Source organism: Ranitomeya imitator, chromosome 7 (genome assembly GCF_032444005.1).
Source record: "Ranitomeya imitator isolate aRanImi1 chromosome 7, aRanImi1.pri, whole genome shotgun sequence".
Classification (NCBI taxonomy): domain Eukaryota; kingdom Metazoa; phylum Chordata; class Amphibia; order Anura; family Dendrobatidae; genus Ranitomeya; species Ranitomeya imitator.
Genome location: NC_091288.1, coordinates 212,576,055 through 212,589,381, shown reverse-complemented (window position 1 = coordinate 212,589,381; position 13,327 = coordinate 212,576,055). Strand labels below are relative to the sequence as shown.

General features: G+C 58.7%; 1 protein-coding gene across 1 annotated transcript; it reads right to left on the bottom strand.

The window, feature by feature from the left end:
• Positions 1-983: 983 nt before the first annotated feature.
• Positions 984-12,468, bottom strand: ROGDI (rogdi atypical leucine zipper). The gene is made up of 11 exons (XM_069734755.1): positions 12,357-12,468; positions 7,529-7,600; positions 6,168-6,250; positions 5,929-5,983; positions 5,698-5,778; positions 5,468-5,563; positions 5,268-5,366; positions 4,903-5,016; positions 2,469-2,518; positions 1,857-1,983; positions 984-1,779 (listed from the first exon to the last, which is right to left on the bottom strand). Exons 1-11 carry the CDS (start codon positions 12,402-12,404, stop codon positions 1,738-1,740), a joined length of 867 nt encoding a protein of 288 aa, XP_069590856.1. The 5' UTR covers positions 12,405-12,468; the 3' UTR covers positions 984-1,737.
• Between the last annotated feature and the right edge of the window lie 859 nt (positions 12,469-13,327).

Genomic DNA, 13,327 nt, shown 5'->3' with positions numbered 1-13,327 from the left:
CCCAGGATAATTCCTTAATTATGGCCTGCACAGTCTTGATTATGCCATTTAGGGATGATTTGATTTTACAGATAAATTTTGCACATTCCCTCCAGTGAGAAACACACCTGCAATTCCCATATTCACCAGCAGGTGGTGGAAGAGAGTGCAGGCAGTTCCCCCTATCCACTGCACATGGAGGTCAGATATTAGGAAGCGAGTGGGGGGAGGGGGAAGGTAAGGGACAGATCGAGCGGCAAATCAAAGGTCAGAAAGCAGCAGGAATGTGGAGGAGGGGGCAGAAATATTGCAGGTGAGTGTTAATTATCCACAACGGAGCTGCAATAAAACCCGTTATACCAGATTGTCGCCTCCGCTAGAGTGAAACATTCCGCTTTGGATGCAATCGGAGAAGGCCAGGACTTGCCCAGGATTACACAAACAGCTTTATTCTTGTAGACACGGCGCCACCCCTCTCGACAGGCTGAGTGTGGTACTGCAGCTCAGTCACATTCACTTCAATAGAGGGGAGCTGCAGTACCAGACCCAACCTGTAGTCAGGGGGTGGTGCTGTTTCTACAAGGAAGCCATCCAGGTTTTGTTTTTTTTTCAAATCCTAGATGACCCCTTTAAGTTATCAGATGACTACCTCCCGGATATCTGGTGTTGGTTCCATAAGGATGAACCTGTATGTAAACTGTAATTCTAACGTTATGGCAAAACTAAACGGTTATAAAATCTATTAATTGATCAGTTTTTAGTTCCAATTCTCCATACCGGCAGCCACCACCAGAGGGAGCCCATGCACACTGTCCTGTTCTGCAGGTGACAGCAGTGAGCTCCCCCTGGTGGCGGATGCAGGAACGGCACCTGTTATTTTGGGGTCTCACCCAACATCCCTTAGACTGAACCTCAGTGTTGTAATCCGCCATCATCTTCCGCTCATTGTTCGGCGTCGGGGGACCAGGTGCAGCTTCAGGAGCGGAGACAATAAAAGATTCATAAGCGGAGACTCAGCTTTTTATTTTAAGCACATTTCCATGACTCTATTTACAAAGGAAGAACATAAGTGAGCGGAGGGTGCATGCGTGTGCGTGCATGCGCGGGGGTGACGATAAAGGTGATTGTGAATAGGTACGTGGGGGAGGGGAGCGTAGGTGACAACTTGTTCCTCGTAGCTACATATCAAACAGCATTACTGTATATAAAAGGACGGACGGTATACAAACAATAGGGAAAAAAAAAAAACACCTACACTGGCACCACCTGGTGTCAGAACAGGGGAACTGCAGCGTTACAGCACGTGCCCTACAGCGCCACCCTGCAACAGAGGGAGGCGACAGCAGCAGATAAAAAAAAAAAGAAAAGTTTTTTGCACCTTTTAAGAAAAATTATTGCGCATGCTCTGGGGTTGCCATGGCAACCCCAGAGCATGCTTGAGATCACTTTTCAGCATTTATGGCTATGAATGAGAGCGGCTGCAATGTACATTTGCTGCCGATCTGACACACAGGAGCTTGGGAAAGCTGGGTGACTACCTGTGCAGGAGCGGTGGTCGCCCAGCCTTCCCAGGCGGGGTCCCGAATTGCACGGAGGATCTGGACGATTTCCCTTCTTTCTCGCTGAATGTAATAAATAATACGGAATGTACATCAGGTGACGGCGTGCGTGCTCGGCCCGGACGTTACACACTGAGGGTCCTACGGGTCAGGGTCGGCCCCGTCCATGCGCTCCGTCCATCATGGCCGCCAACCAGACTTAGTACGGTCGGAAGTTCCAGTAGCTGGAGAATATGGAGATCTGTGAAGGAAGCAGAGCGGCGGTCAGCAGCGCCCCCGGAGGCCGGGAGGTCTGTGGGACTCATGGAGGACTCGCACCTTGTCCTTGAGCTGCTGGCAGAGCTGCAGTGAGACGGTGAAGAAGACCAGAGCGTCGTTCAGCCACGGGACCACGCACTCCACCTTGTGGACCTGGCTGACCTCGAAGCGCTGGGTGTTCAGCTCACTGTGAGGAGGCAGAAAGCACAGCTGTAGGCAGAAATTATCCTCCAGTCACAGCCAAAGCTGCTGGGAAAATTCTGAGGTTGACCTTCACAGGAACAGACACTCGGCCGACCCCGGCTCCCACCCGTCAGCTCCTGCACTTCAGGACATGGAGGATCAGTTTGGCCTGAAACAACGGCGTGACTTAATGATCCCTGGGGGTCCGACCTCTGGACCCCGCTGGTGACTGTGAATGAAGGAGCCACGGTGCGGCTCTGTGTTTTCCCTGCACAGCAGCGCTCGCCCTCCACCGCCCATGAACTTGAAAAGAACCAAAGCAACACTGGGGACCCTTCATTCTGAGGATTTGTGGGGTCCCAGAGGCCGGACCCCCCCAGGAGTCATACACTTGTAGCGTCACATGCTGAGATGAGCGTGTGGTGCGATCCGATCTGCGAGGATGAGGCCGGCCTGGTGAACAGAAGTATGTGCCCCCCTCATACTCACAACATGGCTCCGGGATTGTGCAGGACGGCGCTGCCGGCAGGACGGAAATTCTAGAGAGGAAGGAAGGAGACAATGGTGAGAGGAAGCCGGAGCCGCCGTGTCCTAGTGAGAGGAGGCCGGAGCCGCCGTGTCCTAGTGAGAGGAGGCCGGAGCCGCCGTGTCCTAGTGAGAGGAGGCCGGAGCCGCCGTGTCCTAGTGAGAGGAGGCCGGAGCCGCCGTGTCCTAGTGAGAGGAGGCCGGAGCCTCCAGGTCCTAGTGAGAGGAGGCCGGAGCCGCCGTGTCCTAGTGAGAGGAGGCCGGAGCCGCCGTGTCCTAGTGAGAGGAGGCCGGAGCCGCCGTGTCCTAGTGAGAGGAGGCCGGAGCCGCCGTGTCCTAGTGAGAGGAGGCCGGAGCCACCAGGTCCTAGTGAGAGGAGGCCGGAGCCGCCGTGTCCTAGTGAGAGGAGGCCGGAGCCGCCGTGTCCTAGTGAGAGGAGGCCGGAGCCGCCGTGTCCTAGTGAGAGGAGGCCGGAGCCGCCGTGTCCTAGTGAGAGGAGGCCGGAGCCGCCGTGTCCTAGTGAGAGGAGGCCGGAGCCGCCGTGTCCTAGTGAGAGGAGGCCGGAGCCGCCGTGTCCTAGTGAGAGGAGGCCGGAGCCGCCGTGTCCTAGTGAGAGGAGGCCGGAGCCGCCGTGTCCTAGTGAGAGGAGGCCGGAGCCGCCGTGTCCTAGTGAGAGGAGGCCGGAGCCGCCGTGTCCTAGTGAGAGGAGGCCGGAGCCGCCGTGTCCTAGTGAGAGGAGGCCGGAGCCGCCGTGTCCTAGTGAGAGGAGGCCGGAGCCGCCGTGTCCTAGTGAGAGGAGGCCGGAGCCGCCGTGTCCTAGTGAGAGGAGGCCGGAGCCGCCGTGTCCTAGTGAGAGGAGGCCGGAGCCGCCGTGTCCTAGTGAGAGGAGGCCGGAGCCGCCGTGTCCTAGTGAGAGGAGGCCGGAGCCGCCGTGTCCTAGTGAGAGGAGGCCGGAGCCACCAGGTCCTAGTGAGAGGAGGCCGGAGCCGCCAGGTCCTAGTGAGAAGTGGAGCCACGCTGCTGGCGACCATGAGGGGCTCAGCAGTCACCCCCCAAAGATCTAGATGTTAGCACTTAGGGTGTGGATACTGGATAACTTCTTCCTGCAATACCCTTTTATGAAAGATCAGGAACCCCGCAGAGCTGCAGCTTCGTGTCAGTGTCTCACCTCAGTGGAGCTGGGCTGCAGAGCTGCGGCTCCGTGTCAGTGTCTTACCTTGGTGGAGTTGGGCTGCAGAGCTGTGGCTTTGTGTCAGTGTCTCACCTCGGTGGAGTTGGGCTGCAGAGCTGCAGCTTCGTGTCAGTGTCTCACCTCAGTGGAGCTGGGCTGCAGAGCTGCGGCTCCGTGTCAGTGTCTTACCTTGGTGGAGTTGGGCTGCAGAGCTGTGGCTTTGTGTCAGTGTCTCACCTTGGTGGAGCTGGGCTGCAGAGCTACGGCTCCGTGTCAGTGTCTCACCTTGGTGGAGCTGGGCTGCAGAGCTGCGGCTCCGTGTCAGTGTCTCACCTTGGTGGAGCTGGGCTGCAGAGCTGCGGCTCCGTGTCAGTGTCTCACCTTGGTGGAGCTGGGCTGCAGAGCTGCGGCTCCGTGTCAGTGTCTCACCTCAGTGGAGCTGGGCTGCAGAGCTGCGGCTCCGTGTCAGTGTCTCACCTTGGTGGAGCTGGGCTGCAGAGCTGCGGCTCCGTGTCAGTGTCTTACCTTGGTGGAGTTGGGCTGCAGAGCTGTGGCTTTGTGTCAGTGTCTCACCTCGGTGGAGTTGGGCTGCAGAGCTGCAGCTTCGTGTCAGTGTCTCACCTCAGTGGAGCTGGGCTGCAGAGCTGCGGCTCCGTGTCAGTGTCTTACCTTGGTGGAGTTGGGCTGCAGAGCTGTGGCTTTGTGTCAGTGTCTCACCTTGGTGGAGCTGGGCTGCAGAGCTGCGGCTCCGTGTCAGTGTCTCACCTTGGTGGAGCTGGGCTGCAGAGCTGCGGCTCCGTGTCAGTGTCTCACCTTGGTGGAGCTGGGCTGCAGAGCTGCGGCTCAGTGTCTCACCTTGGTGGAGCTGGGCTGCAGAGCTGCGGCTCCGTGTCAGTGTCTCACCTTGGTGGAGCTGGGCTGCAGAGCTGCGGCTCAGTGTCTCACCTTGGTGGAGCTGGGCTGCAGAGCTGCGGCTCCGTGTCAGTGTCTCACCTTGGTGGAGCTGGGCTGCAGAGCTGCGGCTCCGTGTCAGTGTCTCACCTTGGTGGAGCTGGGCTGCAGAGCTGCGGCTCCGTGTCAGTGTCTCACCTTGGTGGAGCTGGGCTGCAGAGCTGCGGCTCAGTGTCTCACCTTGGTGGAGCTGGGCTGCAGAGCTGCGGCTCCGTGTCAGTGTCTCACCTTGGTGGAGCTGGGCTGCAGAGCTGCGGCTCCGTGTCAGTGTCTCACCTTGGTGGAGCTGGGCTGCAGGCCGTGCAGCTGGTAGACCAGGAGGCAGAGCTTGTTCACGTTCACATAGAAGTTGAGCAGGACGTCCGCGGGGAGCGACGGGGTGAACATTTTCTAAAAGCAGAGAAGAGTTGGGGTGAACGAGAGCCGCACGCTGCAATGTGGTGCCAATGACGAGCTCAGCTCTGCTACATCTGCTCAGCGCCCTCCTCAGTCGATACCGGCAGTCTGCAACTTTTTCAGCTAATCCAGTACTACAAGTCCCAGCATGTCATGACAATCTGCACCAATCTGGGCACGCTGGGACCTGTAGTTCCACACCACCAGTTCCTAGCAGCCGTGCTGCAGATACACGTGCATTTTACCGTCAGGCCGCTGGTGGCCACCTCCGGGAGCGTCATGGTGGCCGGCGTGGTGAGGCGATTGCGGGCTCTGGTCAGCTGCAGCATCACGGCGTCCATCAGCTGCAGAGAAGAGACGGCGGACGTGTCACATCCCGGGTGCTCCCCTGATCTGGACCCCCTGTTCTTGGGGACCCCCTGTTATTGGGGACCCCCGCGCTCACCTTCAGAACCTCCGAGCCCGTCTGGAAGGTGTAGTTCTCGCCCCGGTTTGTGAGCAGATAAATCGCCTGATTCACGTGGTTCCTGGCATCCTGAATCTGAGGAAGCAAAAACATCAATATCTACAGGTCACTGGGAGAAAAGAGGCGCCGCAGCATCTGCAGCAGAGAAAACTGCTGCTGACGGATACAGCTCTGATTTGTTAGGACCCCCTGGGACGTCGTGCGCCCACCTGCTGCATCTTCCATTGCTTGTCGTCCCGGAAGGCGAAGTGCAGCGTCTGGTTGGTCCTCGCCACCTTCAGGTTCACTTCCTGCAAAGCCAAGAAATCGTGCGGATCAGCCCCCCGGGCCCAACCCAGCCCCCCGGGCACAACCCAGCCCCCCGGGCCCAACCCTGCCCCCCATTAGAACTGCGGGCAACAAGCACCCTGCTGGCCGTCAGCGAAGGGGAGCATACTCACAGCCTGACACAGGGTGTCTCCTTGTAGGGTCAGGACGCCCTTCACCTGGTCTGTGCTGGGAAGCAAAAACGGGCAGAGTCAGTGCCGCCTGTGACCACCGGCGTCAGTGTGATGCTGCCCCCCTGGTGTCAGTGCAGTGCAGCCCCCTGCGTCCGTGCAGCGCAGCCCCCCCTGGTGTCAGTGTGGTGCAGCCACCCCCCTGCATCCGTACGGCGCAGCCCCCCAGCCCTGGCTCTCACCTGGAGCTGCCCAGTACAAAGTTCTCCTGCTTGGAGGCGCCGTCTGCTGCTCCGATGGGGAGGGTGAACCTGCGGGAGGCGTCCTAGAGGAACCGAGCGGGACACAGACACTGATCTCAGAACACTCCTACACTAATGCTGCAGACGTCAGGGTGGGCACAGGGGTCCGGAGGGCAGAAGGGGCGACACAGGGGCCCAAAGGGAGGGCACAGGTGGTGAGAATGCACACAGGGGGTCTGGAAGGTGGGAGGGCAGACACAGGGGTTCGGAGGGCACACACAGGGGGTCTGGAAGGTGGGAGGGCAGACACAGGGGTCTGGAAGGTGGGATGGCAGACACAGGGCTCCGGGAGGGCACACAGGGGGTCTGGAAGGTGGGAGGGCAGACACAGGGGTCCGGAGGGCACACACAGGGGGTCTGGAAGGTGGGAGGGCAGACACAGGGGGTCTGGAAGGTGGGATGGCAGACACAGGGGGTCTGGAAGGTGGGATGGCAGACACAGGGCTCCGGGAGGGCACACAGGGGGTCTGGAAGGTGGGAGGGCAGACACAGGAGTTCGGAGGGCACACACAGGGGGTCTGGAAGGTGGGAGGGCAGACACAGGGGTCTGGAAGGTGGGATGGCAGACACAGGGCTCCGGGAGGGCACACACAGGGGGTCTGGAAGGTGGGAGGGCAGACACAGGGGTCCGGAGGGCACACACAGGGGTCCGGAGGGCACACACAGGGGTCTGGAGGGCACACACAGGGGTCTGGAGGTGGGAGGGCAGACACAGGGGTCATGAGGACACACACAGGGGTCTGAAGGTGGGAGGGCAGACACAGGGGGTCTGGAAGGTGGGATGGCAGACACAGGGCTCCGGGAGGGCACACACAGGGGGTCTGGAAGGTGGGAGGGCAGACACAGGGGTCCGGAGGGCACACACAGGGGTCTGGAGGGCACACACAGGGGTCTGGAGGGCACACACAGGGGTCTGGAGGTGGGAGGGCAGACACAGGGGTCATGAGGACACACACAGGGGTCTGAAGGTGGGAGGGCAGATACAGGGGTCCAGAGGGCACACACAGGGGTCTGGAGGGCACACACAGGGGTCTGAAGGTGGGAGGGCAGACACAGGGGTCTGGAGGGCACACAGGGGGTCTGGCTTGGGGCTTCAGTTGCTCTTCCCACTGAGAACAGATGAACCCAAGTCTTGAGGAGCCGGAGGAACGTCCCTCTAAGGTGCATGGTAAAAGGTAAATTTGGCCCCCCTCCCTCCCTGTGGTTGCAGGAGACCCCCTTGAAGTACGGCTCCCACTACACTGGTCCAGGCGGCCATCTTTTCTGACACGTCATGTGACATGCAGTGTCCGTGCGCTGACCTTCAGGATGTCCTGCAGCTGCTTGAGGACGGAGTGCACCTCTTCCTTCAGGAGCCATTTAAACTCTTCTTCCTGCAAAATAGCGGACAGTACAACCAGCGGGGGGCGCCACAGATCAGGAGTGCCGCAGCGTCTCCCCCATGTTCTGGATCTGAATGCCGCCATCATAACCGAAGCTCGAGACCCCGTGACTACACTGCCCAAAGTGTGTACCCCCAATAAGCGGATTCACCGGGGCCCAGAGGGCAGAAGCAGGAGGCGGAGGGCCAGTGACCGCTCAGTGCGGCCGCTGCAGATTTGCTTCTTTTCTTCCTGCTCTGATGTTGTAACTCATTACTGATGTGATCTTGGCTCCTCCGCGCCCATTGTGCCCGGGGTCACCATTATACCGACATCTCCGCGCTGTCACCAGTCACAGCACCTGACCGACTGCTCAACGTGTAGGAACTGTCCATCCTGCTGAACCCTGAGAGTCTCTCCTGCGAGGCTTCTCCCGTGCTGCACCTTTCCTCTATCCTTCTCCTGCGAGGCTTCTCCCGTGCTGCACCTTTCCTCTATCCCTGTCCTGCGAGGCTTCTCCCGTGCTGCACCTTTCCTCTATCCCTGTCCTGCGAGGCTTCTCCCGTGCTGCACCTTTCCTCTATCCATGTCCTGCGAGGCTTCTCCAGAGCTGCACCTTTCCTCTATCCTTCTCCTGCGAGGCTTCTCCCATGCTGCACCTTTCCTCTATCCTTCTCCTGCGAGGCTTCTCCCGTGCTGCACCTTTCCTCTATCCCTGTCCTGCGAGGCTTCTCCCGTGCTGCACCTTTCCTCTATCCCTGTCCTGCGAGGCTTCTCCCGTGCTGCACCTTTCCTCTATCCCTGTCCTGCGAGGCTTCTCCAGAGCTGCACCTTTCCTCTATCCTTCTCCTGCGAGGCTTCTCCCGTGCTGCACCTTTCCTCTATCCCTGTCCTGCGAGGCTTCTCCCGTGCTGCACCTTTCCTCTATCCCTGTCCTGCGAGGCTTCTCCAGAGCTGCACCTTTCCTCTATCCTTCTCCTGCAAGGCTTCTCCCGTGCTGCACCTTTCCTCTATCCCTGTCCTGCGAGGCTTCTCCCGTGCTGCACCTTTCCTCTATCCCTCTCCTGCGAGGCTTCTCCCGTGCTGCACCTTTCCTCTATCCCTCTCCTGCGAGGCTTCTCCCGTGCTGCACATTTCCTCTATCCCTCTCCTGCGAGGCTTCTCCCGTGCTGCACCTTTCCTCTATCCCTCTCCTGCGAGGCTTCACCCGTGCTGCACCTTTCCTCTATCCCTCTCCGGCGAGGCTTCTCCCGTGCTGCACCTTTCCTCTATCCCTCTCCTGCGAGGCTTCTCCCGTGCTGCACCTTTCCCGCGAGGCTTCTCCTGTGATGCACCTTTTCTCTATCCTTCTCCTGCGAGGCTTCTCCCGTGCTGCACCTTTCCTCTATCCCTGTCCTGAGAGGCTTCTCCCGTGCTGCCCCTTTCCTCTAACCTGCTCCTGCGAGGCTTCTCCCATGCTGCATCTTTCCCTTATCCCTCTCCTGCGAGGTTTCTCCTGTGAGGCTTCTCCCGCGCTGCACCTTTCCCCTATCCCTCTCCTGCGAGGCTTCTCCCGTGCTGCACCTTTCCCGCGAGGCTTCTCATGTGCTGCCCCTTTCCTCTATCCTTCTCCTGCGAGGCTTCTCCCATGCTGCACCTTTCCTCTATCCCTGTCCTGAGAGGCTTCTCCCGTGCTGCACCTTTCCTCTATCCCTGTCCTGCGAGGCTTCTCCCGTGCTGCACCTTTCCTCTATCCCTGTCCTGAGAGGCTTCTCCCGTGCTGCACCTTTCCTCTATCCTTCTCCTGCGAGGCTTCTCCCATGCTGCACCTTTCCCCTATCCCTCTCCTGCGAGGCTTCTCCCGTGCTGCACCTTTCCTCTATCCCTGTCCTGAGAGGCTTCTCCCGTGCTGCACCTTTCCTCTATCCCTGTCCTGCGAGGCTTCTCCAGAGCTGCACCTTTCCTCTATCCTTCTCCTGCGAGGCTTCTCCCGTGCTGCACCTTTCCTCTATCCCTCTCGTGCGAGGCTTCTCCCGTGCTGCACCTTTCCTCTATCCCTGTCCTGAGAGGCTTCTCCCGTGCTGCACCTTTCCTCTATCCCTCTCCTGCGAGGCTTCTCCCGTGCTGCACCTTTCCTCTATCCCTGTCCTGAGAGGCTTCTCCCGTGCTGCAACTTTCCTCTATCCCTCTCCTGCGAGGCTTCTCCCGTGCTGCACCTTTCCTCTATCAGTCTCCTGTGAGGCTTCTCCCGTGCTGCACCAATCCTCTATCCCTGTCCTGAGAGGCTTCTCCCGTGCTGCACCTTTCCTCTATCCCTCTCCTGCGAGGTTTCTCCCGTGCTGCACCTTTCCTCTATCCCTCTCCTGCGAGGCTTCTCCAGTACTGCACCTTTCCTCTATCCCTCTCCTGCGAGGCTTCTCCTGTGCTGCACCTTTCCTCTATCCCTGTCCTGAGAGGCTTCTCCCGTGCTGCACCTCTCTTCTATCCCTGTCCTGAAAGGCTTCTCCTGTGCTGCACCTTTCCTCTATCCATGTCCTGAGAGGCTTCTCCCGTGCTGCACCTTTCCTCTATCCCTCTCCTGCGAGGCTTCTCCCGTGCTGCACCTTTCCTCTATCCCTGTCCTGAGAGGCTTCTCCCGTGTTGCACCAATCCTCTATCCCTGTCCTGAGAGGCTTCTCCCGTGCTGCACCTTTCCTCTATCCCTCTCCTGCGAGGTTTCTCCCGTGCTGCACCTTTCCTCTATCCCTCTCCTGCGAGGTTTCTCCTGTGCTGCACCTTTTCTCTATCCCTGTCCTGCGAGGCTTCTCCCGTGCTGCACCTCTCTTCTATCCCTGTCCTGAGAGGCTTCTCCCGTGCTGCACCTCTCTTCTATCCCTGTCCTGAGAGGCTTCTCCCGTGCTGCACCTCTCTTCCATCCCTGTCCTGAGAGGCTTCTCCCGTGCTGCACCTCTCTTCTATCCCTGTCCTGAGAGGCTTCTCCCGTGCTGCACCTTTCCTCTATCCCTCTCCTGCGAGGCTTCTCCCGTGCTGCACCTTTCCTCTATCCCTGTCCTGAGAGACTTCTCCCGTGCTGCACCTTTCCCCTATCCCTCTCCTGCGAGGCTTCTCCCGTGCTGCACCTTTCCCGCGAGGCTTCTCATGTGCTGCCCCTTTCCTCTATCCTTCTCCTGCGAGGCTTCTCCCATGCTGCACCTTTCCTCTATCCCTGTCCTGAGAGGCTTCTCCCGTGCTGCACCTTTCCTCTATCCTTGTCCTGAGAGGCTTCTCCCGTGCTGCACCTTTCCTCTATCCCTGTCCTGAGAGGCTTCTCCCGTGCTGCACCTTTCCTCTATCCCTGTCCTGAGAGGCTTCTCCCGTGCTGCACCTTTCCTCTATCCCTGTCCTGAGAGGCTTCTCCCGTGCTGCACCTTTCCTCTATCCCTGTCCTGAGAGGCTTCTCCCGTGCTGCACCTTTCCTCTATCCCTGTCCTGAGAGGCTTCTCCCGTGCTGCACCTTTCCTCTATCCCTGTCCTGAGAGGCTTCTCCCGTGCTGCACCTTTCCTCTATCCCTGTCCTGAGAGACTTCTCCCGTGCTGCACCTTTCCTCTATCCCTGTCCTGAGAGGCTTCTCCCGTGCTGCACCTCTCTTCTATCCGAACACTGGCTGTTTATGCTGCGCTCTCCTGTGTTTTGGGTGCCAGTCGTGTCCCGGGGAGGCTGGCTTGGGGCCCGTCTGGGTCCGGTCTGCACAGGACGGGGTGTTGTGTACACAGACACCATGTTGTGGGTTGTAGTCTGCAGTCAGTGATGTGATCGGGCGTACACACGTCACAGCTGGGGCAGTTTTCTGGCAATGAATGACCCGGCCCCTCCAATGTCACCAATACTAAAAGTCACCTCAAACCGTTTATTGCTCTCTGTTATCAGCCACTTTAGTGCTCATCAATGGGATCAGGGGCAGGATGACTCCCCAGTGCGGTCCCTCCCCGCCTCCGATAACTACTGCCCTCATCATCATGTGACTGCAGTCGCGGAGAGATCACTCACTTAAAGGGACGGTCACTGTACAACCTCCAGATTACAGACTGAGAGCATGTCACCTGCCCTATTAATCCGGAATCTGATAGTCCAGAAATCTGGCAAAAATCACAGCTCTCAGCAAAGTCGCTGGCGGCGCGGGCATGCTGGGAGTTGTAGTTTCACAGTAGCACTTTATGGCATCAGGAATATTCCAGATTACAGGAATTTTTACTCCGATAATCTGGATTTTCCGTCTTTTTACGGACGTTTCGCCAGCGCCGATCGGGACAGGGGGCAGCGTTCTCCCCTAAGGGTGGTCACATGACACCAGAGGACCACCGTACTGAGGAATGGCGCCCCGACCCCCCACAGACGCCATATTTGATCCTGTACCATGTGATCGCCTGTTTAGAGTGAAAGAAAAAAACGGAAACAGCGATAACCCGGCGCCATATGGCGAGAGGACGACCGCCGCGCTCCAATATGGCCACACAGAGGGTCAATACGCAAGACCATCCGCTGGCGACATAATGGGTGACCGTCACGGCGCGGAGGGCGGTCGTCGTCACGGAAACCAGGCTCCACGGCGAAAATAAACCCGGATAAATGGCGATAATGGGGTTGTCATGACGACAACTTGGCGGCCGGAGGCGATTTTACAGCAAATACACAAGTGGAAGAGAATAGATGGTCAGCTCTTGTGGCCAGGACCCCACACCGGCTGGTAATAAGCACGGGTACGATAAGCAGTCACGTCACGGACTCCCAGCTGCCCCCGCGGCCACTCACCAGCACGCCCCGCTCCGCACTGCTCGCCGCTGCCGCAGCCGTCGCCATCCTGCGCTTCTCTCCGAGCAGACGACACCTCCGAGACGATGAATCGGTACAAACCCAGCCCCTCACATCCCATTGGCTGGAGTACATCAAAGAGCGCTCACTGATTGGCTCAGAGTAGGGGCAGTCGTGAGTTCATTGGTTAGAATCATTACCAGTCCGCTCGCTGATTGGACCTGCGGCGCTGTGTTGTTGTGAGGGTACCCAAACCACGCCCTGTAATGAAATATCAGCCTTCTGATTGGCTGGAAGCAGATGAGTGGGGGATGTAGATGGAGCTGGACCCTGCGCGGAAGGTCACCGGGCGCAGCTCACAGATGGCGGACACTTTATACCTGAGAGGAGGCGGACATGGAGGATTCCTAGCCGCGTCATTATCGGTCATGCGGCTACTGAAAGACATTTTATGGACGTCCCCTTGAAGGGGTCCGGCCTGAGGGCTCCATTACTATAAGGGGTCTGGCCTGAGGGCTCCATTACTATAAGGGGTCCGGCCTGAGGGCTCCATTACTATAAGGGGTCCGGCCTCAGAGCTCCATTACTATAAGGGGTCCGGCCTCAGGGCTCCATTACTATAAGGGGTCCGGCCTCAGGGCTCCATTACTATAAGGGGTCTGGCCTCAGGGCTCCATTACTATAAGGGGTCTGGCCTCAGGGCTCCATTACTATAAGGGGTCTGGCCTCAGGGCTCCATTACTATAAGGGGTCCGGCCTCAGAGCTCCATTACTATAAGGGGTCCGGCCTCAGGGCTCCATTACTATAAGGGGTCCGGCCTGAGGGCTCCATTACTATAAGGGGTCCGGCCTCAGGGCTCCATTACTATAAGGGGTCCGGCCTGAGGGCTCCATTACTATAAGGGGTCCGGCCTCAGAGCTCCATTACTATAAGGGGTCCGGCCTCAGAGCTCCATTACTATAAGGGGTCC